Below are 24545 nucleotides of genomic sequence, written 5' to 3'. Positions count from 1 at the left end.
CTTTTAACTACAGCTGCGTATCTACTTTTAACTGCATTCAACTTTTAACTACAAAGTTTAAAAGCATTGACCGCTTATTCTTTCTTTTCAGAGCTCTGCGGTGATTGAATAAGCGGGAGGCGGGCGATGTGAGCTGGCTTTGGCGATAGGGGGTGGGGGGAGCGACGGCAGCTGTCAGCGCACCGAACCGCAGCCGGTGCTTCTGCTTTGTTCCTTGCTGGAAACGTTCCGTTCTAACCGGGTACCGCCAGAAGCCTTTTCTGTGAGGGAGAGGGACCCTACGGCTGCGTCTGAAGTGAAAAGCTGCTGCAGGTTGTGCGTGCTGAAGCTCCCTCCGTTGGGTGGACGCGCCGTTACCCGCGCTGCGGAGCCGCCGGCCGGGCTCCCGTCCGCCCCGCGGGAGGAGCGCCCGCCCCGTCCGGCCACGTGCCGCCCGGCCCCGCCCCGCCCCGCTTAAAGGCGCCGTCCGGGCCCCGCCGTCCACTCCCTTCCCTTCCCCTCCCCTCCCCGCAGCCCCTCGGCGCTCGCGGCCGTCAGCGCGGCGCCGCCATGGCGCTGGAAGCGGAGGCTGCCGGGGCTCCCCTCGGCTCCTTCCTCAGGGACTTCCCGTCCGCTCTGGGCCCGGGGGAGCCGCTGCCGTGGAGCTCGGCGTGGAGCGGCGCCCTGAGCGAGGCCGAGGCGCCGGGCGCGCTGGCCGAGTTGGCGGGGAACCTCCTGGGCGGCAGGTGAGCGCCGGGCGGGGCGGGGCGGGGCGGGCGGTGCCTCTCCTCAAAAGCCCTGAGGGAGCGCAGCCGCCTCCGGGCCTCGGCCGGACCCCGCGGGGCGCTGCGGCGCCGGGACTCGGCCGGGCGAGGCCTCGCGGTGCGGTTCCCGGCCCTGGAGGGGCGGCGCGGCGCGGCGCGGCCTGACCGCGTCCGGCTCGGCGGGGCCGGGAGGGGAGGGGACGGGAGGCCGGCTCCGTTCTCTGTGCCTCGGTTCGGCCGCGCCGGCTGTGAGTGCTGGGCGTCCTGTCGCGGCCGGAGGCGGCGGGCGGTTCGCCGTGGCAGCTGTGCGCCGTGGTGCCGCTCCGCTGAGTGGCCCGCTTAAACCCGAGGGCGACAAACGCGTCCAAACTGAACTTTTTGTTTGAACGTTTTCATTTGTTTGGGAGGAGAACGGTCGGTGTTCCTCGGCTGTGCCGTGACCGAATCGCTCCACACGAAGCAGGACCGGCACTCGGTGCGCCGAGCCGTGCGGGGCTGCCGGCCCTCAGCGCCTCGCGGAGCCGCCTGCCCGCCGCGAGCAGAACGGGGCTGCGGAGATGCAGGCTGCGTTCTTCAAACCGCAGCGGCGGTTGCAGTGGTGTTTCTGAGTTACTCACCTGCGTTAAGAAGCGAGAACAGGGAGAGCGCTGCTCTTGCGATACTTTCACCTCACCTGTCGCTGTTCTGTTTACAGGGCGCAGCCTGCCCTGTCAGAGCTGCATTGCTCGCATACCTGCCCTGCAGCGCCGAGCAGGCAGCCTGCTTAGTGGGGCTCCTGAAGCTGGCAGGGAAAGTGTAAGCAAAGGGGGAGGTGGCTAAAGAAAGCGAAACAGAATGAAAATGTAAAGATCGACTTACTTATGCTCCTTCTCACAAAAGGGACTTGGAAAACAGAAATACCAAAGGGTAGCGTTCTTACGCAACTCTGACCATAACGTCGCAGTTACTGACTGAGCTGAAGGCTCGAATTTTCAGTCGAGCCAGAGAAGAAGACCACCCTTCCCATGCAGCACGATGGCTCCAGGCCCTGCAGCAGTTGGAAGACTGTAGAGTACATTGCTGGTCTTGGCTGGACTGTCCTACCACACCGGTATCCCTAAGGCTGCACACTTGGCTTGCATGGAAGAGCCGGGTGTCTGGAGCTGACCCTCTTGCTTGTCTTTGCTAATCTAAAATGAATTATTCTAACTATCTTCTGCAAATGTAGCTGGCACTGTGAGACAGGCAACGCTTTTGCTTCCTGACCAGGTTTAATGTCTTATCTACTGAATCTTTGCAGATACTTCTACTTCGGATAATTTAAATCAAGGAAGTGCCTGCCTCATACAGAGTTAAATACTTACATAGAACTCTTAGGAACTGGGCAAAGCAATCCTCTTGTTTTGCAGAATTTTTATTAATACTCTTCTGGCTAAGAGCATGCCTTACCACAACCTGTGAAAATGGATCGATGTGAATGAGAATTTAATTATTTCCAAACATTTAGAAATTAACCTAAAATTTTACTGTCCTGTACTGAAACAGAACACGAGATGTAATCTTAGCAGGAATACAGAAATGTTTCCTTTGCCTTGGTGGAAGCTGAAGACCATCCCATGACACAGCGAAAGAACAATGTGGGTTTCCAGCAGGCTTCCTGTTTGAGCAGAGTTCACTGCAATAACAGCTGTGAGCTGCAGCTTTCCGCTGTGGCCCTTCCTGAAGCATTTGCCGTGTTTCGTCTCTTAGCTGCCTCAGCATCCTGTTCTCTGTCTTTGTGCTTTGCACTGTAATGCTTACACCTGAGGCATAGCCCTGGTGTATTTGTTTTCAGCAGTTCTCTGCTTTTAGAACTCTTAATTTTGCAATTCTGATATTTTAACGTTTTTATGTGATGTTCACGTGAAGCTGGGGCAGGGATTTGTCTTGTGTCTGATTTACTCAATCTCTCCTAAGAGCAACCTTTATTATCCTCCTCTCTGAGCACTGTTACTGACCCAGCATTTAATGAATCACCCCACGCTTACTTTCTCACTCTTGGTTTTGGACAGCGTATGTTACTGTGATGCTCAGAGTACTGCTCTTTGCTAGGAACGTGTTCATGATCTCAGTGATCCATTTGCTTTGTGTGAACACCTACCAACAAACTTTCCGCTTTTCATGGGACCAGTTGTGCTCAGCTGTGAAAGCAAGTGTGGATTATCAGGATTGCCTGTTTTCAGGAACCACCGGTGTGCGCATTTGTTCATGGTTCATAGTGTTATGGTTGGAAACCTTGATGAGATCAATGCACAAGAGGCATGTAGTGCTTTTGCTGCTTACTAGTTGATTTTGTAAATTATTAACAAATAGAGTCTAGGAATTTTGGGTGATGGTCAAAACCAGCTTGTTCTGTGTTGCAACTGAGGCCTCCAAAATAGCAGACAGGGAGCTGTTGGAGAGGGTCCAGAGGAGGGCTGCAACAATGATGAGAGTTTGGAGCACCTCCACTATGAATGCAGGCTGAGGGAGCTGGGCTTATTCAGCCTGGAGAAAACAAGGCTGTGAGGAGTTCTCACGGCAGCCTTTAAAAGGCAATTATAAAAAAGGAAAGGAATGAACTTTTTTCTTCAGGTAGATAGCAACAGGACAAGGGAGAGTGGTTTTAAGCTTAAGGAGGGAAGATTTAGATTGGATGTCAGGGGGAAGCTCTTCAGAGAAAGTGGTGAGGTACTGGAACAGGCTGCATGGAGATGTTGTGGGTGCTCTGTCCCTGCAGGTGTTCAAGACCAGCTTGGATGGGGTCCTGGACAGCCTGAGCTAGTGCCAGATCTGGAGGGTGGTGGCCCTGCATGCCACAGGGGGGTTGGAGCTTGATGATCCTTGAGGTCCCTTCAAGCCCAAGCCATTCTATTATTCTGTATCTGGAGGAAAGAAATTAAAGTCACAGACTGGGGAGAAAATACTGAATACAAGCAACTATTGTTTATCGGGAGATCTTATGACCTGATGTTATTTCAGCAGCATCAGAGACCTGCTAGAGAGCTGCTGGCATTTGCAGATCTGCATTAAAAATGCTTTGCTGATGCAGTTGTAATGTGCTATAAACACACCGAGTCTGCAGTGCCAAACTTTTGCTTCAGTGGCAGAGCTGTACTGTATGTGCTCTTCTGGTGTTACAGCTACCAATAGGAGCAAAAATAGGTCTTCCCTACTGCTGCTGCCTGAAGCTAGAAGCGTTTGATGGCAGATTTAACATCTCTTCGTCACACAGCCTACACCTACCTCTCTCTATAGCTTTTGTGTGTGTATATATATCTGATTATATAGATACACTGAAAGGAGGATTGTGCAGTGGCAGCCCTTTAATATTTCATCTGTAACTCTTTTTTTTCTGTGAAAAGTGGCAAGTGGTCTTCAGACATAGCCACTGCAGTTAGCGAGCTCTTGTTCTTGTTCTCATAAAGAGACTCCTGATGTGGCTGTGGAATAGAGTGGAATAGAGCATGTTGGGGAATGTGAATTATTTTCCTTCCAAGAAAAGGGGAAAACATTCCGCAGGCTTTGTGTAAGCCTTGGGTGCTCGGTCTGTCCCTATGAGGCTCGTAGCACCCTGCACTGGATCATGCAGAGCTTGCTGCTCTGCTCCAAGAGCAGCTGTTTGGAGCCTGCCATCTGTTGCAGAATGCTGCTTTCTCAAAACTGCCACAAGCTGCAGGCACAGAGCATGACAGAAGGCCTGTGTGTGTTTGCAGGCCTCTGAAAGAAACGTAGTCGGAGCTGAGGCTTTACTCTTAATGCTTTTGTCTATTCTCAAGTCTTTAAAATGAGGCTCATATTTTACCGTGGAGTAGCTGGAGGATATGAACTCTGTGCCACAGCCACTGGTGTTCTGATTTCAGCTGGCATTGAAGCTACAGTGCTTCATCTCCACTGTTACAACATGCATTAATTTTCGTCTAAATTTTTACTGTGGTCAAAACACACCCTTTTTGTCGGCAAAGAAATAGCCTGTAGCAGAGGAATTCTCAGGCTGTTTACCACCAGCCCGTGTGGGCTGAGGCTACGTAATTAGAGTTGCGTGTGTCACAGAAATGGTGTTGTCGTATTTCTCCTAAGGCTTTTAAGAGGATGTTGCTTCCTTCCATGAAACATACCCCACTGACTTCCCTCTTCCTCCCAACATGGTCACTTAGGAAGCAACTACAGTAGTTCTTCTGATTCATGAAAACTGAACTGTGCTTGGTTCAGCCTGTCAGCAGGGTGTCCTGGACTGCTTTGAAAGGATTTTGACAAGAAGTGACAGTCTTTGCTTACAGAAAAAGCACTGAGATTTCTTATTGTAACTGCAGTGGGCTTCTGCTTCTGCAGTGGTTGCCATAGGTACTGCCTCTGCTCCCAGCCATTCTCCTGCCAAGTGAGACCTTGGGCTCTACACCGAAGAAGCAGTTCTTACTCATCTTTGATTATGTATTTTGTTAGCTCTTGAAGCTCAGCTTTAGGGGCTGAGTTTAAAACTAGTAAACATCTAAGCTGAATGGAAAACAGCATTGCCCTGGAGCCCCATTTACCCGAGCTTTATTAAAAAGCAGGATTACACTGGTAGCACTAACACTGAGAGCTTACAAAATAATCAGGGGATGTGTTCTGTCCAGAGCTGAGGTTTGACTAGATGGGCAGGATCATGATTTTTTTTAACCGTTGTCTTCTGCTGGTCCATGCGAACCAGCTGCATTGGTTCTGTAGAGCAAACAGATTCTCAGTAAGCAGCCTTTTTCTTTTTTAGATTTGCAAAACTGTGGAGATGGACAAAGAGAAAATATGTAGGAAGTAAAGCTCAATGAGATGTATCAGTATTGAGGAATCTCTGAATTTCCTTCTAATAAACTGGGTGGCATCTGGACAAAGTTGAAGGATGTGACATAATAACTTGTAAACCTTTTCTTTGTTGCAGGCTTCCTGTACAAAGAGTTTTTACGGGGCTTGTGAATTATGGCATTAAGTACGTTGCCTTTTGGTTAAGGGTCTTCTTTGGGACCCAGTACAGCAGGCCAGGGCTTTGTAGGAAAGAAAGTGTCTCTTCAAAACGTATTAGTCTTTTTTTCTTTTTTAATAGACCAAATTTCTGGCTTCCCACGATGTGGGATGACTGCAGGTAGTGCTGCAACAACTGCAAACTTGTTGCCATCTATCTGAAGTACTGAAATGACTCATTAAAGTAGGCCATCATTGCACAGCATAAAAAATGCTTCTGTTAGCAACCTGCTGACTAGCACAGTGCTTTCTGTTTGCTGCCATGGGAGGTGCTCATATGTGGCTGTGAGAATATGACAGAGCCTGTCTTTCAGAAACAATGGCAAAATACGTTTCGGATTGTTGTCACAGGGATCTGAAAGCTCACAGTCTTCCCCCAGCTCTTCTGCCTCTTGTCTGCGTTGAACCTCTGCAGAGCCAGTTGCTCCCACCAGTTCTTATTCCCCAGCTGGCCAATGTTTTCTGGCAGAACAACATCTTGTCCTTGATTTGCTGCAGATACCTTAAGGTGTTATTTGCTTTGTTTGCATAATTTGTTGCTTTGTGGGCATCAAACACCCCATGAACAAAAGATAAAGTTCTTAATATGAATGTCTGCTTATTTTTCATTGTGCCCATAAAAAATGTCTGGAATGGATGTCATGTGCTGTAACTGTTAGCATCAGCCACAGGAGTAGAGTGAATATAGGAGTCATTTTCCAGTATCGCCCTTTGCACCTTTTTCCTTGGAGAAGGGTTTCTTTGGAGACCTTCCAGTCAGAACAAACTGAGTGTGAAGAGTTTTTTAGGTTAGTACTGAGCGTGGCTTTCCTCTTGGAGGGAAGGGAATTGGAGTCCAAAGTAACCTTTTTGGGAACCTCCTGCTCCTGCCTGCGGTGAGGCAGTTAGCTGCAAACAGGAACTGTTGCATAGTGAGTCCCAACAGCAGGTTTGTGCTCAGAGCCCAGAGCTGAAGGTAGCCATTCCCATCTGAGGGCTCAAGAGTATGGGATACCATCTGCGGCTGAAGCATGAGGCAGCGGTTTGAGAACGTGATTCATGTGCTTCCTCCTCTTTGCCTTCTTGAGAAGGTGTTTGTCTAACTGAAGATCTTTCTAAGCATTTATACGAATAAATATCAAACATGATTTGTTCTGCTCGTTTACTAATAAAGTTGAAATTGTTGATTGAGTACATGCTCTTAATTCTGAGTTGAGGTCAACAGTCATAAACAGTGAGGCTGTAGTTCAGTCTAAACTAATACTGTTCTTCTTTCCCTTCCTTTTGTTACCAGCAGAGGTGTTTCGCCACTCCTTGCAGCATCAGTGATCCACACTGCAGTTGATGAAGTTCTCCGAACAGACTTGACTAAATTTAAGAGGGAAAGTGTGGAAAGACAAGGAGAAGGCGAGGAGGAAAGATTCACCTGTAAGTATACTTTCTCCTTCTGTGGTTTTCTCAGAGGCTGTCTGTTGGAATACTTCAGTGTTTTGAAACATTTCCCAGAATATCTGGTTAGACTGTCTGGTGAGCAGCACTGAACAGAACTTTATTTGCCCCTGCCAGGTATTTGTGGGAAGAAAGGTAGTGACGCTGGTTTTGTGGGCAAGATACAAATGTGCTGTCTGGAGCCCTGGACTCGTTGCAAGAGTTGGTTTTCTGGAAAGGGAAGAGAGTTTGTCTTTCCAAAAATAATTAACAAGTGAACGTGTCTGCAGTGCTTCCTGAATTAGTTAGTTGAGAACTTCTCACACAATGCCAAAAATCAAATCATTCAGTCTGATGAACAGTAAATTTGGATAAATTGATCTTTGGGACCAATCCAGAAATGGATTTGAGTGTCTGTCTGGAGCTTTTTGCACTATGCTCAGTGGGTCTTTACATTTTCTGCTCTGTCATGACAAAGCAGGAAAGTTGCAGGTTCTTTTCTGTCCCTTCAGCTTTTACAGCCCCATGTGTTTAAAAAGATAAAAACAGCAGCTTAAAATTTGAATCTGCTCTGCTTGGCTATGAGTTGAGCTATTGACCTCAACAAAGCTTACTCTTACACTTTCTTGTTGTTGTAGTGGAAGTGGTTCAGTAGGACATAACCCGATGTCTGGCTAATGGTATTTCAGTGCTTGTATCCAAGAGAACAATCTGTTATCCAGTTGGTTGGATTTTCTGCCTACTTGATCTGTTTTTTATTTTTCTTTTTGAATAGGAATGCACTTCTACCACCAAACGTGGTGTGTTTCACTTACCATTTGTGTCTCGTTTGACAGACAGATTTTTTTGGATCCTGTTGGGATTACTTTTTAATGTAGTCACTTCTGTGATAAACCCATTTTTGAATGAGAGCCATGAAGTACCCGAACCTTTCCTTATCCTGAACGTTACACTGTTTTCCAGTATTGTCGCCTTTCATGTGATTCTCTGGAGCCTTGCAGAGCTTGTAGGGGCAGAGTGCTGAGTGCGTGCATGTAGCTCTAAGGAAAGACACTTGAAGGAAAGACAGGGTAAATGATGGGGCACGACTTTCTGTTTTGTCTTTGTGCTGTCAGTGCTGGACGGAGAGTCGCTGCAGCGCTGCTTCTTTAACAGACTTCGGGATGTCTGCTTTGAATGCCAGAAGCAGTCGCCACCGCTGAGACCACTGAAGCGTTTCCTGCTTGTTTCCACCCATGCCATCCGTAACACTCGACGGAAAATGGAGGACCGCCATGTTATCCTCATGGAGTTCAATCAGCTGTTTGGCTTAGCAGTAAGTCTGGACAGCGCTGGGGAGAGCAGTTTATTAGTTTTTCAATGTTGCAATAAGCACAGTGGTCTAGTGATATGTGACATGTGAAATGGTGAGGATTTGCTGCCATAAGGTATTTATCATGTCTGTGCTGGAGCAAGTACCTACTTTGTCTGCTAGGGGCTGATTAACCTAACTAATGCCCTGATAAAGAAGGACCTAGTGACTGTCGTAAGCGTTGTGGAAATATTGAAAGTTATCTGTCACTACGTTGCTGGAGGTGTGGTGTTTTTCTGACTGAGGTAAATTATGTGTTTTAATTAAAAAAAAAAAAAGAGGAGTTAAACAAGAACAAATGCCAATAAAGAAAGCTGGAGTAGAACTACATAATTAACTCTGTACTGTTTCAATTCTAGAATTTTAGGATGTTAAATTACTGAGATCTACTAAAGAAAAGTAATTCCCCTGCGGAGTACCCACTTCATCCATTTTGCACGTGGCTTAACTGGCTTAAATTGTCCTTACCTATGCAACATCATATGGAAGAAAGCCCAGAACAGAACATTGCTTGCTGTTACTGCTGTAGGAGCTATTTTATTTTTGAACATTTATATTTCTTCCTTTTTCTTCCTCCCCGGAAAAGGATGACATCGATCGTGCTTACTTTGCGATATTTGATGGCCATGGTGGAGTGGATGCTGCCAATTATTCAGCAACACATTTACATGTAAATGTGGGGCTGCACCAGGAGATTGTTAAGAATCCAGCTGAGGCCTTGAAATGCTCTTTCCAGAAGACAGATGAAATGTTTCTTTTCAAAGCTAAAAGAGAGGTGAGTGGGTAGAGGTTAATTCCCTTGTATTCAAATAACAGTAAGAACTGTTGGACAACATGGTATTATCCAGAAAATTCTGTCACTATAGTATCTTTGAATTATTTATTAAATAATGCTGCATGAAACTGTTTGATCAAATTATTTCTCTTTTGAGGAAAAGCGAAATGGCAGTGCTTGCATGTGGGTGATCAAAAATAAGCAATAAGTGTTCTAAACAACCAGTTATTTGAGAGAACATTGCTCTCTGCTTGAATTAGGCAGTCTCTAGGTTCCATTGTCCTACTCCTTACCTCAAAAGAGATTTCATCTTCTTCCTCATTTTTCCTACCTTTAACGTAACAGGTGACAGTAAGATAAAAGTGTATTCTGTAATTGTAAGAATGACCTAGAACAGGCTCTTCAAGTATTGATCTGCATTGAATCGAGTTGGTATGATGAATATTTTTTTTTGTCAAATCTACAGAAAGGAAGGATGGTTTATTATAATAGTGCTGGTAGTGAGAACTCTTGTTACAGCAGTAACTGATCAGTTTTGGAACTAATAGCAGAGAGGGAAGATAATGAAAAAGGCAGTATGAACTATCTGCATACTGGAATAAATAGTTTATTTCACGGGTATCTGTGTAGATCTTTATGCATCTGATATATATGTAGTACCTTTTAAAATGTACTTGAATTATGATCACAGGTCTACTGCACTGCATTTAAGTTTTATTAAATATAAGTTTGTAGTTTTGCTGTGTGTATGGGAACTGCTGAGTCACGGCCTGAACCTCTGATTGATCACCTGAGGCGAGCCATGAGTCAGGCAGAGGAGCACAGGTGAAGGCAATTCAATTCACCTGTGCTGCCGGAAGGGGTGGAGCCAGGCTGCACCTCTCCTAGACCTATTGAAGAGCTGGCTGCCAGTGGGGAAGGATCTCTTCTGGAGATCCCTCCTTCTGGTGTTTTGTGGTGAGCCCACCATAAGGGTAAGCCTTCCATTTATTCTCTTTTGTTATCATAATCTACTTTGCCTAACTCTCTTGTGTATTTTGTGATTGCAACATCTTAATATCCATTGATTATACAGCTATGTAACCTATTTGTTGGATATTCACCTAACACATCTTTTTCCTTCTGTAGAGGCTGCGGAGTGGCACAACAGGTGTATCTGCATTGATTGTAGGGAACAAGCTACACATAGCATGGCTAGGGGACTCGCAGGTAATGCTTGTGCAGCAAGGAAATGCTGTGACATTAATGGAACCTCACAAACCAGAGAGAGAAGTAAGTCTGAATCTTTGATTTGTTTTTCCTTTTGCGTGTGCTGTCAGAATCTCTCTGAAACCTTTTGGAGCCAAGCGTTGAGTTTCATGATCCGCATACTTTCTGTAGTGCAGTAGGTTTTTGAGAATGATGATTCCATCCACTCCTGTGTTACAAAAAGGCAATCTCTGCTCCATGACGCCTTGAAAGTGCTGATGGTACTGGTAGTCTTAACTGAAGTTCCTATGCAGACTATTTTTCCAAAAGACACTTGGTATAAAATGTGTATTTTGCTGTTTTTCAGGATGAGAGAGCACGTATTGAGGCTCTGGGTGGATGTGTAACCTACATGGACTGCTGGCGGGTTAATGGCACTTTGGCTGTTTCCAGAGCAATTGGTAAGCCTCAGCACAGTTCAGATCAAGCTTTATTAGAATGTACCACCTGAGACTGTATAACTAAGTGACATTTTGCTCAGTGTTGTTCAAATAGTGAACCACTTTGCCATGAGGTTAGACTATGTCTATGTAACTTTTAAAATAGTTTATATCTATCTAGTCTTACTGCTTTTACCATGAGCATGGTATGCTGTTCTGTTTTACATACTGGACATGACATTCCAAAGTATTTAAACCCTTGGCTTCTTGAAGGTTTCTGACACTGTTCTCCATTGTTCTACAACAAACTTAAGGGTATTTCTTGTGTTCAAGTGGAAGAAGTAAAAAATGTTTATCCAGGCTTCTTTGTGTTTAAATATCTGTTGTATTTTTTATTCACTCTTGGGTACAACTTTTAAATCAGATTGCTGTGTTCTACCTTGAATTCACTATTTTTCACTGTTCCAGTCCAGTATCAGATATGTCTGGAGTATGATCTGTCTGTCCTCTGGGGCACTAAAAGCAATTATGGGTGAAGAACTGTTCGTATTTGAAGTAACGAAGCCTTTGTTTTGATCATTTGTCTTAGGTGATGTGTGTCAAAAGCCTTACATCTCTGGTGATGCAGATGGAGATTCGTTTGACCTGACTGGTTCTGAAGATTACTTGCTTCTAGCCTGTGATGGATTCTTTGATGCTGTCAAGCCACATGAGGTTGTAGACTTAGTCCTAGATCATTTAATGCAAACCAAAGGAGTGGGTCTCAAAGCAGCAGAAAGACTGGTGGCTGCTGCGAAGGAAAATGGATCCAATGACAACATTACTGTTCTAGTGGTGTTCTTGAGGGATCCACAGGACATCTTGGCAGACTGTCTCAGAGACGCTAAGAGCCTTGAGACTGGGGATGATGCTCGGAGCTCACCCTTTAATTTCCTCAGCTGTGAGGCAGCAGCCACACAGTGACAAAATCTGCTTAATCCAGAAGGTTTAAAAGTTTGCTTAAGGAACTGCTTTCCACTGAAGTAAGCCTCTAATACAATAGGCAAAATGCGTCAGGGAAAATGACAAATGGACAAACATTTAACAAAAAGGAAAGTCTCCTTTTACCGAGTTCCCATTTGTCTTTTCTTTCTCTTTCCCTCCATTTGAAAAACTCTGGAGAGCCATGGAGATTCGTACAGCTCTCTTGTCTGTGGGAGTGGAATTCTAAAACATGTCCCAGGACTGCTGCCATATCCTTCTGCCCTGGGGTGGCAAAAAGTGTATGTATAAGCTAGTGGGTGAGATCCACCATTTGTGAATTCTAAGTGAAAATTTGAAGTAATGCTTCAAAAGAGTGCTCTGTGTTCCATTTGTGATATTGCTTTGGGAACTGGGAGTAGAGAAGCTATCATGAAAGAAAAGGTTGTTACTTGGCATAGTTTGTAGGAACAGGCTTGATAGCACACCATTATGCTATGTAGGTTACTTTTGTTTTGTACCAAAGATGATGTTAAGAGAACGATATTGCCTCTTTCTTCAGGCAGAAACATTTAATTTTGTGCGTATGGAGATGGGAAAATGGAGCTGAATGCTCCAGTGGCAGAGCAAAAAAGCAACATCCCAAGCTACTTCCTGGGATGCTACGGTTAATAAACTGGAATCCAGTATTTAACTGCACTGGATTATTTCTAACAAAAATGTTTATTGGCTGTCTGGCAGCCTGGAAAGAAAGGAACCGTATTGCTGTATTTGAGAGATCTTTACGAAGTTTGTGTGCTTGTTAAATATGTTCTGTTTCTACCATTTTTCTGTGTTCTGTAACAAATGCGATTTTTATTTTAGCTTCTGAAACTTAGAGTGGAAGATTTTTTTTTTTTTTTCTTTGCAGTGTTACTTTATTTTGTTATGTTTTATTTAAATTAGAATTTTAAAATGGCATCTTTATTACCTGGTTTTAAAAACTGACTGTCCTCAAGTGCCTTAAATATTTCACACAAGGATTGCTGGCTTCTCATCATGCTCTGATGAGCCAGTTTATAGTGTTTTTAAAATGTGACTTTATTTCATTAATATTAATGTGTGATGCACTTAACTCTTTCACTTTTATTAATGATTTTAGTGGGAACAGGGTTTCAAGAAAACGTCTCGTTTGTTGTTGCCAAATTGCATAACACATGACATAAGCTTCACAGTACTTACTGTGACTTACCCCTGCCCCATGCATAAAGCTCTGGCTAGGTAATCGTGAAGTAATAATCTGATCTCATTTAATTTCATTTCATTTAAAAAGAAATACAACTTTCAGAAAAAAATTTGGTAACATAAACTAGAAACGTTTCAGTGATCGTTTTTTGTTACTAGATGATTGATTTTGCCATATTTCTTGGACTTTGGGAATCTAAATAACTTTTTAAGGAGATGTGAAGCTAAGGTAATGATGAAAGAGTCCTTAATGAATGTGTGTTTTGTTTTGCAACTGCTAGATCCATTACACACTAGAGCCCCTGGCCGTGTTTGCTCCTGCTTTGCTAGCCTGACTGGCAGAACTCAACAAGATCTGAAGGCTCAATGGCAAATGTGTTAGTAATTTCTATACCTAAACAAGAAGTGCTTTACATCTGGCAGCAAGATTGTATGCCTAACTTAGAAGCACATGATGTTGCAGTATGTCAGTGCTGTGGATCAAAATGTGTTGAAAAGTAATGTCTCTATGGGAGGAAATTTTAGCTAGAAGAGTTGAGATGGCTGAACAAAGAACAGTAGAGCTGTTTCTGTCTGTGCTGTCTCTGCACCATCAGCTGGTGTGGGCAGTGCGGTCCTCGAGTGACTGCAGCCTTTGTTGGGTTATTAGGGACGATGGTAGCGTTTAACACAGTAACTCTTCTGTGAGCTGCCATCCCTGTAGCAGCTCGGCCTTTGTTGTTTTGCTGTGCAACAACAGTAGCTTTTCCAACAAGGTTGTAACCACTTCCCCATCCTACATTTTACTGACCTAAAATACGTGACTTTTTTCTGTGAGGGTAACCCAGTAGGGTAGGTGTTAATTTTTCTATGAGCCTGCTTTAGTTCAGGAAGCCTTCTGTCTTGCATAACATAGTCACTTTGGATTTGCCATCTCCCATCGCTATGATTTCTGACCTAGATATTCAGAGTCATGCTAAATTCTGATGACCGCTGTGCCTCTTGGTGTCTTGGAAACAAAGTTCTTATTAGTATAGAAAGAATAATACAGAATTGTTTGATTTCATAGCTGTCAGGTGAAGAGGAAGCTGTTCCATTCATGAAGGGAGGTGTGACATTTTGCTAAGTTCGTGATATGGTTCACTCTGAAATTGGTCAAGTTTCCCAAAACATGGGGGATGGGGGGCTGAACAAGTCAAACTCTCAGAAATGATCCTTTCATTTCAATCTCTTGGTGAAGATTTACCATACTGTAGAAACAAAGTATTCCAATGTGTACTTACAGCTGTGTGAGAATATCCAGTCGAATTTGGAGCTGGTTTGTCTGTCTGTTTTATTGGAGGCTAAGTAAAATGCACCTCTTAGAAAGCTGTCTGCAGTAATCAGAAACCGAATTCTCAAGCTGTGCTTTAGGAGAGAAATTATGCATTCTTTCACTTGTGATGTTAATATCACCTCTAGAAGCCAGCAGCTGTAATGCACAGCACTGTTACAAGGAGTGCCAGCAGTGGAGCGGTGCTCTAGCAGAAGATAGTCCACGCTATGGGCAAAATACAGAGGGTGCTACGTTTGGTATTTTAGGGTTGTGTGTTTTTGTTTGCTTGTTTTTTAATTCACAGTGCTACGCCTGCAGCTTCTCGTATCATCCCTCTCAAAAATCCCTGGATTTCAGGCGGTGGGTTTGATTTGCTTTCTTATTTAATTTTTGTTCACTCTCTTGGTTTCAACACATAAAAATGTTATGTAATTCGAGTGAGGAAATGATCTCAGCTCTCTAGGCCTTACCAGTGTACTCAATGATACAACAGTATATTAATGCTTGTCCACCAGTTGACAGTTTGCCTCCTGGTTTGCTGATGAACGTGCATCAAAACCAATACTTGAGTCTTGCCAACATCTCTGAAGCTGTAGAAATTAGCTGAAGCATTCAAGACAAATGTTCAATGAAAAATTGTTTTCATATTTTACTAGATTTCAGCTGGCTGTGTGCTGCATTTTTAGCACGCAGTCCTAGAAAGCTGCCCCTGAGAGGAGCCAGAATCTTTGAAACGCAGCGTGCTTATATTCTCACATTGTGCTTGGTTGAAAACTGGCTTTAGCCATCCTGCTTAGTGGGTATACAATGTCTCTTTTGATTATGGGTAATTCACACTTCCACCTTTCTTTCCTTTCCTACCCGGCCCTCTCTGGCAAAGAAATGTACCTGGAATAATGAAGTCTTGGTCTGACACAGATGAGATTACAGTTTTAAAGATTACTTTTTTTTTCTTTGTTTTTCTTCCTAATACAGAAGATAGAAAGGCAGGAAGATTTTTTTGAACTGAGAGAGATTAAGTAAAATCCACCCTGTAAGTGATGGAGGGGTGAAAAATAGAGAGGAATGCATTTAAGTATTATTAATGCCTATTTTAAAAAGGAAGTGGGCTGGAATATAAAGCCGCACACGTCAGTTCTTTGGCGTGAAGTACTAGTGCTTGAAAGGATTGGAAACACAGGCATTAAAAAGGCAAAACTGAGACGTGGTAGCTCTGGCTTCAAACAGTCAAGGAAGGGATCACAGTGAAAGCATCCTGAGTGAGTTACTCTGACCCCTCAGTGCTGTCTTGGAAGTTAATGCCACCAAATTCAGTTTTAAGATGTCTTCGCATGTAAAGTACTGCTAAGAGGGGGCATTGGGTGCGTTCAGTCACTGCAGCTGCTGCCATGAGTAAGGATGTGAAGCGTGCTAACGAAGTGGTGCTGCTGGTGAGCTCTCCCAGGATGAGTAATTGGGCAGAGCTGGCGATTGAATCATGTTAATCACAGTGATGACTTTAATGGTGTTTAATAGACACTTATCTCAATTCAAAGTCAGAAGAGATATTGCTGTTTTTAAAAGCATTTCCAGTGCTATTAGCTTTTTGTCATGAAAAGCCAATGGAATGTCCTTTTTGGTTGTTGTTGAGTATTTGTAAAAGTGCTTCTCTTGCTTTCCGAATTCTGGAGAGAAGTTAGCTGTCTGCTATGGAAAACCTGCTCTCTGTTGATAGCTTAAAGCAGCTGTCTGGGGGTGAAACTTCTGTCCCAGCAATCTTTAAAAACAAACAAAATGTGCTTCCAAAACAAGTGGCTGAGGAACATATGCATTTCTAAACAGTGCTGCATGAGAGACCATGTCTTTAAGGAACCAGCAAATACCTTCCATTCATAGAGAGTCAGCTAGTTGAGCTGCTTGAAGCCTGAAGTAAGATTGCAGCTCTGCTCTTTGTTTGTGCTCGTTATTTAGCTTACTGGGATTCTTGTGGATGCAGATACGTAACACACGGCACCAGATATGGTATAAGTCTGTTCTCATAGTACTGAAGTATCAAGCAAACTCTTAAAGGAGAAGGTGGGGCAAATATTAGCCACAACTGAGCAGATTGCAGAGACTTCATGTGCTGTCTGTTGTGCAATTGGGCCTGTGCTGTCAGACAAAATCCCACTGGGACGTTTCCCTTTTTTGAGGAGCAGACAATTCCTGAAAACCAGAATGCGGTTCAGGAAGGGCTGAAGAGGGAGAAAAGCTTTGTAATGAGCGCTAAACTTCCTCATCTACAGCATTTGTGTATTCTTTCTAAACAAGTTTATGGCATGTTTGCAGTTGTGCTGAAAAATGATTAATTTTTCTGCCAACCTAAACTGACAGCACCTAAACCATGAGGCTGATCCTCCCTGCTTCCCTGAATCTAGCCACCAGAACAGCCAGCCCTTCTGTGGGACTGCTTCATAGCACTGGCAGCTCTAAGAGCGAAGCCCACCGCTTTGTGCTCAAGATGTGCTTGTTTCTAATAAGTTCATTGGATCTTATTGTAGGTACTTATTTCTGTTGATTTCAGCCACATCAGCTGAAAAGTAATCAAATGGAAACAGCTGAACACGTATCTGTCGTAGACACTTCTCAAAATACCTTAAAATAAGCTGGTAGACTCTTGTCGTAACCTTCTATTTCCAAATAAAACAAGAAGCCAAAACCGCACAGAGAACTGCTTACGTCTTTGTTGTGTGACCCACTAGGCTGGAGCCCGAGCAGGACGAGCCCTCCCCTGGGTGTCTCGGTGTTGGTGCTTCAGTGTGTTTTCCAAGCAGAGCACACTGCTGCTGGTAGACACAAAGATAAAGAAAAGACAGCTGTGTTGGCAGCATAGAAGGTGCAGCTTTTGTCAAATAGAAGAGGAGAAAATCAATAGGGAAATAAATGTTTTCAAGCTTCTTGGAATGCAAACAGTGCAGTAACAACCCAGGAGAGTTTGCTGTGGACTGTCAGCTTAAAACCTCAGCAGACGAATTTGGCTGCTTTGTAGTATTTTGCTTTATTTTGTTAACAAACTCCTCTCAGTCAGGGTTTCGTGTCTTACGTGCTTTTTAGTCTGAAGAGAGAAAAAATATTCAGCTGCTTAGAAAGTTACATTTATCTGGGGTTTGTGACCACTCTACTGGAGAGAATATTCAGTGATTGTATTCTAAACGATTAGCCTGATTCCCATGAGATATTAATATATCGAGTAATGAACACAGCAGAGATGAAATGTTTCTGGGTATCCATGCACAAAAACCATGATCTAGTGGATCACTTCCTGATTTATTATCATCTATGTGGCAGTGCCTTCGGCACATGGAGGGTTTGTCGCTTTAGCAGATGGACCTTGAAGGTGTGATCGTTGCTCCCAGTAGGAAGTGTTTATCCGTTTATGTAAGGGATGATTGTTTCTTTTGGATGTGTAAAGGCAAAGAGAAACTAGAGAGACCTTAAGGGGACGTTTTCAGGAAATGAGATGCAGCAGCTCCTCTTCCTCATGTTGCTCTTTCTAGTGTTAAAAGACATTCTACTAAACACTGGATGATGAATCCTGCTGTCTTGTATTTCTTTTTTTCCTCACCTTCAGTGTTTTTGCAGGACATCCTGTTTAGTAATAGACAGATGTTTATTTTGTTGTGGGTTAAAACTTTACATTGACAAAAAAGGATATTGCATTTCTTACTTCCTCTTCTGAAAGCCAGTCCTGCTATCTTCCTTCCCAGTTTTCCTTTTCTTCTACCTCTTACAGCCTCTTCCAGTGTCAGTCCTCCACTGCCTTGTCCCCCTCCCAGAAAACCACTGCTTAATCAAAAAACAATATTGGCTGTTAAATCAATTTGATTGCCTTTTTATAATTTTAATTTCATCTGTGTTATAGTGAATGTGGTCTGATCTTTGGAGGCCTGCAACACCAAGAGTATAGAAGGTACCATGTCAGCTAGGAAGGTATGAGACTAGAACAACTCGTACTTTTGGCATTGCCCAGTACTGGCTGGTTAAGAAGAAAATCCTGCTATTTGCGTGCTATTTCCTAGGAATAATTGAGCTTTTTTTCAGGTAAGAGTAGCTCTTGTCCCAGATGCAGGGCTTGAGAGACTTTCTAGTCTCTGGTTTCTGCTCTTGCAGGCTGTTGCAGGCTGCACCCTTTGCACTGTGTTTAAAGGAGGCTTCTGAGTTTCTCCACTGCTTCAGTGCTCTCTGTTTCCTGCCCTAGTTGGTTTAGCACACAGGCTGGTAACTGCAGCATGGCACATGGTTAACCAACCTCTCTGTCAGAGTACCTCCTCAACATCTGCCCTATTATAGCTTCAATCCTTCGCTTATTTAGAAATTGAACTTCTAAGTAAGTACTCCTGCTGACACACAAACATGTCCTTATCAGTATTAAAATAGTCCACAAGCAGAACTGTTGCTTTAGGCACATTTCTTGCCACTGTGTTGGCTAATGAACCTTGAATGAAAGTGAAATGGCCAGTGAATTTGAAGTAGGAGCTGTTAAGCAAGTGTTGTAGAGCTGTAGTCTTTATTTATTTTGTATATTAATCTGCACTTGTGACACAGAGCAGAAAAGCTGCAGCACAGCAGATTCTATAAGCTGTGACTTAACCAGTTTCTAGTATCTTAAAACTTTATTTAAACTGAGTGGTTCTGCACACAGGTCAGAAACCTGTTGTCATTGATCATTACGTGCTGTGCGTATCGTGTGTTTGTTTATACAAACTGTTCTAACAGCGCTTGTGTGTATTATGCTACATTACCATGTTTTATATATATTTGTATGTATGTATGGCGTGAGGTTTAATTGTTGGGGTTTTTTTGTATTGTCACTTTTGTATTCACACAGTGCCTCATGTATCTACTTGCATATGTCAAGAAATCGCTTCAAAGCAGTGACTGGAAACAAGCGAGGAGAAGAACTCTGCTGTGGGATTTGATGTTTCTGAAGTGTTAATAAAGCATACTGATTTCAAGTGTCGTTTGTTTCTTTTCTTCAGTGTATTTTTTTCATTTTTATCCTTCAAGTAGCTCGATGCACAGTGGTCATATTGCATTATCTTTGAAGGATCTTTCTGTCATACTGATGATCATCACCAAGTCCTTTCTTCCATGGGGTCTTTACAGGAGGAGAGACTAGCAGAAGTACTAGAAGGAAATAAGCCTGAGGATCACAGAGGATGCTTACTTGAAAACATGATGCTACTAAAGCCATCGTAGAAATCACCTGTGTACCTTAATTTGTTGGTCCCTTTTCTTTTGTTTTTCTTTTGTTTTTCTTAGCAGCTAACAACAGTAGTAGTGCGAGGTAAGTTTGGCCTACTACCTAATGTCCTACAGTCATGGGATAAGGATCAGAAAACCCCTGTTTCAGAAGAGAAAGTAACAGTTTGTTGCTTACTTGTCTACTTGTTAAAGAAATGATCTGAAAGCATGTAGGATTAACTTACTACAGTACCGAGATAACTTCCAAAGTATAAGAACAGCTTGGAGCTCTATAATCTGTTATGGTTTCTGAAGTGCTGGTTTTCATTTCCTCAGGAAAGGAAGATGTAAGGACAGCAGGACAGTGATAACACTTGCTAATCTGAAACAACTCATGGGAATCTGAAGTATGCAGCCTTTTAGGCAGTTTGCCTAAATGCAATTGTATTTGTGTTAGTAAAGAAGGAAAATGAAGTCTAGTAAGAGACCAGGATGCTGTATCAGAGCAAAGCAGCAGATAAGGTACTTCTTGAAATACAAAAGTAAGTATTGAGTAGATTCTGTTTGAAGTGCTGTGGGCATGCTTGACAATACTTCAGATCAGACCTTAGATCTCCTGAAAACGCCTTCCATTTCGTGGTTCTGAATGTTGGGTTTTCTATTTTTTTAAAGTATTTTCTTAGTAAGAATGCCTGTGAAAATGCACCTTGTAATAGTCTCAGAGAAGTAGTATCTCCAATAGATCATGTGTTCAAAATGGAGCTCATAGCCAACCCTCTGCTCTGGAATACCATTGTCCACAGTACTCCACTGCTGGTGGATTTTAATACAAAACAACCAATGAGCCCATGAAAATGAATGTAAAACTGATTTAAAGCTATATTAAGTTAATCTTGGATGTCAATTGAGATTCAATGCATCTACATATACATCTCATGACACAGAAGCATTATCCCCACCAGTTGTTTGACCAAGCAATAATGATTATGTCCCTTTTAACCATTCCCATTTAATGAATGTTTCTCTGCAGTCAATTGCAGAAAAACCTCCTGCAGCTCGTTTTCCAGGCTGTAGGAAGTACTGAAGAAACGGTGTTGATGGGGCAGATGTTACCATACCAGCCTGTATTAGAGCCCAGTTGTTACAAATGAGAGCTACTCACTCTTTGCAGAGCAGATCAGCTGACCTTCACTAGTACTGACTGTCATCTCGGCTCTTTAGGAAACGTTACTGGGATTTGCTAAGCAGAAATCAATTCTTCAGCTCTACCAGATCAGTCTGGAATTGCCTGTTCCCTACCCCTGGGAAGCAGAATGAGCAACAGTGTTTCATCACAGCCTAGAAGAACTTGAAGAGATGCGGGATTTCCTGAAGGAAGGCAGGAGATTCTACATTTCTATTCACAGTCAAGCACCAGACAAAAATTTCCCTGCATCTGGATCAAGATGCAGGCGGAGATCTTATCACTCTACAACTACCTGAAGGGAGGTTGTGGTGAGGTGGGGGCTGGCCTCTTCTCCCACGTAACTAGTGATAAGATGAGAGGGAATGGCCTCCAGTTGTGCCAGGGGAGATTCAGGCTGGACGTTGGAAGAACTTCTCCAGAAGAGAGGTCAGGTGCTGCAATGAGCTGCGCAGGGAGTGTGGAGTCACCATCCCTGGAGGTGTTCAAGAAACGTTTAGATGTTGTACTGAGGAATGTGGGTTAGTGGGGAATATTGGTGGGAGGTGGACAGGTTGGACAGGGCCTTAGCTCCTAAGGTCTTGGCAGATGCCTTTTAATACTTTTTAACTCCAGCTTAAAAGTTCTGTAGTTTGTGTTTGCCACATTCTCCCGTTACTATGTTGAGCTGTTTGGAAAGAATCTTAAGTTCTCATTAGAATAAGAAAATATTTAAATCTGCAGCTGTTATCAGGCACTCAGAAGTGGCTCTTTGAAAGAAATATTTTGAACATGCCTTGACAAATGCAAACCTGCTTGCTGTATGTATGAAAGAGTTCATTGTGTGCTCGAGGCATATAATAAGGCAAAAACAAGTATTTTGTGTAGCCTAGAAGAAAAATCCTAACTATGCTGTGGTGGGCCAGCCTGGCTACAGTACTTGAATTTTCAGTTTGGTGGATGTCCTGTATACTCTGAAAAAGATTGCACAAACAGTAAGGAAAAGAACAACCTTGACTTTCCGCGCATTCTGGGCTGTAGAGTAAGCACTTCCAGGAAATAGCTTGTAATCTTCTCCTGTCCAGCCTGGCTTTTCTGCACAAATCGGTGGTTTCGGAGTCCTCGTGAGTGACGTAGACCCGTCTGGTGACCTGCTGGTATCTGAGCGCTCTTCCAGGGCTTTGTGTTTCTGCCTCTAGAGGGCTCACTCTTTCCTTTGGCCATTGCGAAACAAGGGGCATAGAAGATACGTGACGCTGCTCTGCACCGGGAGCTGCGCGAGGGAGCCCGCGGCGCGCCGTGTCATTCCCATCGTATTGCAGATAGCGCTGCAAAGCTGAGCCAGAAAAAAATTCTTTGCACTGTAACGCCTTCTTTCCAACTGCACGTCTTTTCAGAAGTTGCAGTGATTCTGACACCAATTCTCTGTTTTGTTTCCTTGCTGGCTAAAATTCAAGTAGTTGGTTCAGGCTGGGATGCAGCCTGTCCTGCACCATGGCCAACAGCAGTAATCTGGGGAGAGTGCAAAAAGCCAGGAGAGAAGTAATTCGCACAGGGGGTGGGGTGAAACAACAGTGTGTTAGAATAATGTTCTTCTTTGCATCTCTTAGATGAGATTTAAAAAAAAAAAGTCATTGTGTTTCTCCTTATATGAAATATAAAAGATATCTGTGTGTGTGTGCTTATCAGTCTATCTAAGAGACCTTTCTTTTAGTTGAATACAAAAGCAAGTTCTGGTGTCAGCATAGCGAAAGAAAAACAACAGCGCAACAATGGAACAGAAGACACTTCAAGCTTTCTGTATAATTAATTACAGTAATTTAAAAATCTTGTGCAAAGTCTGTGCTTGAAGAAGTTCTAAGTTGCAATTAAGCCAAGCTGCTAATGATGGATCTAATTGTTGGGTTACATACAGGCACAGGTGACACAAGTCGGGCCGCTGACATCAGAGGTTTCACCTAATTGCTTTCTGTTGATGCTTCTGATTCCACACAGCTGTTCCAGCAGCTGGAATGACCGGCAGGAGGTGAAGCCTGGATGACCATCAAGAGTTTGCCCTGGCAAACTAAACTGTCCAAATGCCGTGGGGCTTTAAAGGTACCATGTCCTTACTCTGGCTCTCCAAAGCTTCTGGGGGACGCTGCCTCTTTTGCACCACCCCCGTTGAGCCCCCAGTACCAAGGGACTTGAGACGGGAGAAAGAATTAGATGCTGAGGTGGCTCTGCAAAGTATTCCTTTCTGTAATGGCAGCCAGGTGAAATCTCACTTTTCTGAAGAAATGAAATGCAGTTGAGGCAAAGGTCGCATTCAGCAGTGTCCTCAGGCTTTGTTGTGGTATTGGTGAGCCTGTTTTTAAAAATAAAAGTGGATCCTTTCTTCTTCTCTCTGTTCCGTCTTTCAGAGGACTTTCTTCTCCAAAATATTAGAAATGTTGCATCATACATGGAAGGACCTTTCTTTTACTGCAATCTAAGACTGAATGCCTTGACTGATAAAAAGATACCAAGATAAACATCCAATCTTGGACATTTACTACTAAGGTTACATTTAAAGTCTGAATACAGAGTGTGTGGAAGTTTGCAGCCTTCCTGCTGCACAGGGCAGTGTGTAAATACCAGGGGATCTTGAGGAGAGCATTAATGTTCTTATTTTTGGATTGACATTAAAAGCTTTGAAGAATAATTTCATCTAAATTTATTTTTGCACTATTTTCTTTCTCATTTTAGCACTGAAAAGGTTGTTTCTGTCTTAATTGTAGCATCTCCGCTTTGTATTCTAGTTTTGTCTGCTTTCTGAAGTGTAGGAATTAGGGATCTGTACTCTTGGTCTTAAACCTCTTTGTAACTTCTAGCTGTTATTTGTTCATTTATGTATTTGGTAGTGCTAGATAGAGATGAGAAAGTGGCTAGCTTTTGCGGAGTAAGAAAGAGAGGATCCAGCAATTTTGCATCTTTTAAGTAGTTTAAGGAAAGGCTGATGGATAAATCCCGGCAGAAATACTTACGAAAGCTGTTCATTTCTTCCCTCCTCACTTCTTGTAATGACATTTTGCAAAGGCTCGCCTTTCCCCTCAGAAAACTGTCTTTCTAGTATTTTCTTGTTAATGAAATTTTAAGTCAATGAGCTGGTTCCCAAATAGTAATAAACCAAACCAGGATGTGCATTAGCAGGCTAATGGCAGCCACCCTCCCTTGCTGAAGGCAGTGTGTCTCATGGCAGTCCTCTAGGAGTTGGCTGCATCCCTCGGAGCACTTAAAGTTGGCTCTGCTAAAGCACTTCTTGTCCTCCCATCATCTCCTTTGGGAAACTTCTCTGTTGACTAATAGATCCCACTTGTCAGGAAGCCTTTCCTGTTCTTCAGTCTTACTGACCTCAGTTCCAATACATCTAACTGTAATTTCTTTGACTACTCTTTAATGAAATATTAATAAAGAGAGGCAAAAAGCCATCACATTTATATTCATATAAAAAATGGAAACTAATCTGTAATTTGGTCTTCACTGTAAGACTTGCAGAACTAACTGTTCAACAGTAGTAGTTAAGCTGCCTGCATACGTTTCAGGCTGATAGTGGCAGGACCTGAAGTTGGCTTGCATAAATCCAGCTATAAGTAAAACTACTGGGACTTGGGATCTGTCAGGACCGGTGAGTGTGTGCGCCTGCGACGCGCAAAAGCTGGCAGCTGCTGAAAGCAAAGCTGACCTTCCGGGGGCTCCTGGGACGTTTGCGAGGTTGCGCAGTGCGCTGGTTGAGATGCCGTGGGCAAACCAGAGCCCTGGGGTGGGAGGGGAACCACCGGGGCTGCG

At 43.5% G+C, this 24545-nt stretch overlaps 1 protein-coding gene across 2 annotated transcripts; it reads left to right on the top strand.

The window, feature by feature from the left end:
• Positions 1 to 549: 549 nt before the first annotated feature.
• On the top strand, positions 550 to 19347 carry PPM1F (protein phosphatase, Mg2+/Mn2+ dependent 1F). 2 transcript variants are annotated; one of them, XR_006170576.1, is made up of 8 exons: positions 550 to 725; positions 7009 to 7142; positions 8258 to 8457; positions 9080 to 9268; positions 10397 to 10540; positions 10824 to 10917; positions 11486 to 12158; positions 18255 to 19347. XR_006170576.1 is itself a non-coding variant. In XM_042828924.1 (7 exons), exons 1-7 carry the CDS (start codon positions 550 to 552, stop codon positions 11857 to 11859), a joined length of 1311 nt encoding a protein of 436 aa, XP_042684858.1. In that variant the 3' UTR covers positions 11860 to 19347. The 2 variants fall into 2 exon arrangements, 1 of the variants encoding a protein (XP_042684858.1); XM_042828924.1 differs by having other exon boundaries at positions 11486 to 19347.
• Positions 19348 to 24545: the final 5198 nt, after the last annotated feature.

The sequence above is a fragment of the Centrocercus urophasianus genome, unplaced genomic scaffold, assembly GCF_019232065.1.
Source record: "Centrocercus urophasianus isolate 14NV4802_14NV808 unplaced genomic scaffold, USGS_Curo_1.0 seq_30, whole genome shotgun sequence".
NCBI lineage: Eukaryota > Metazoa > Chordata > Aves > Galliformes > Phasianidae > Centrocercus > Centrocercus urophasianus.
Note: the sequence above shows the minus strand (reverse complement) of the source record. Positions and strands in the feature narration are given on the sequence as shown.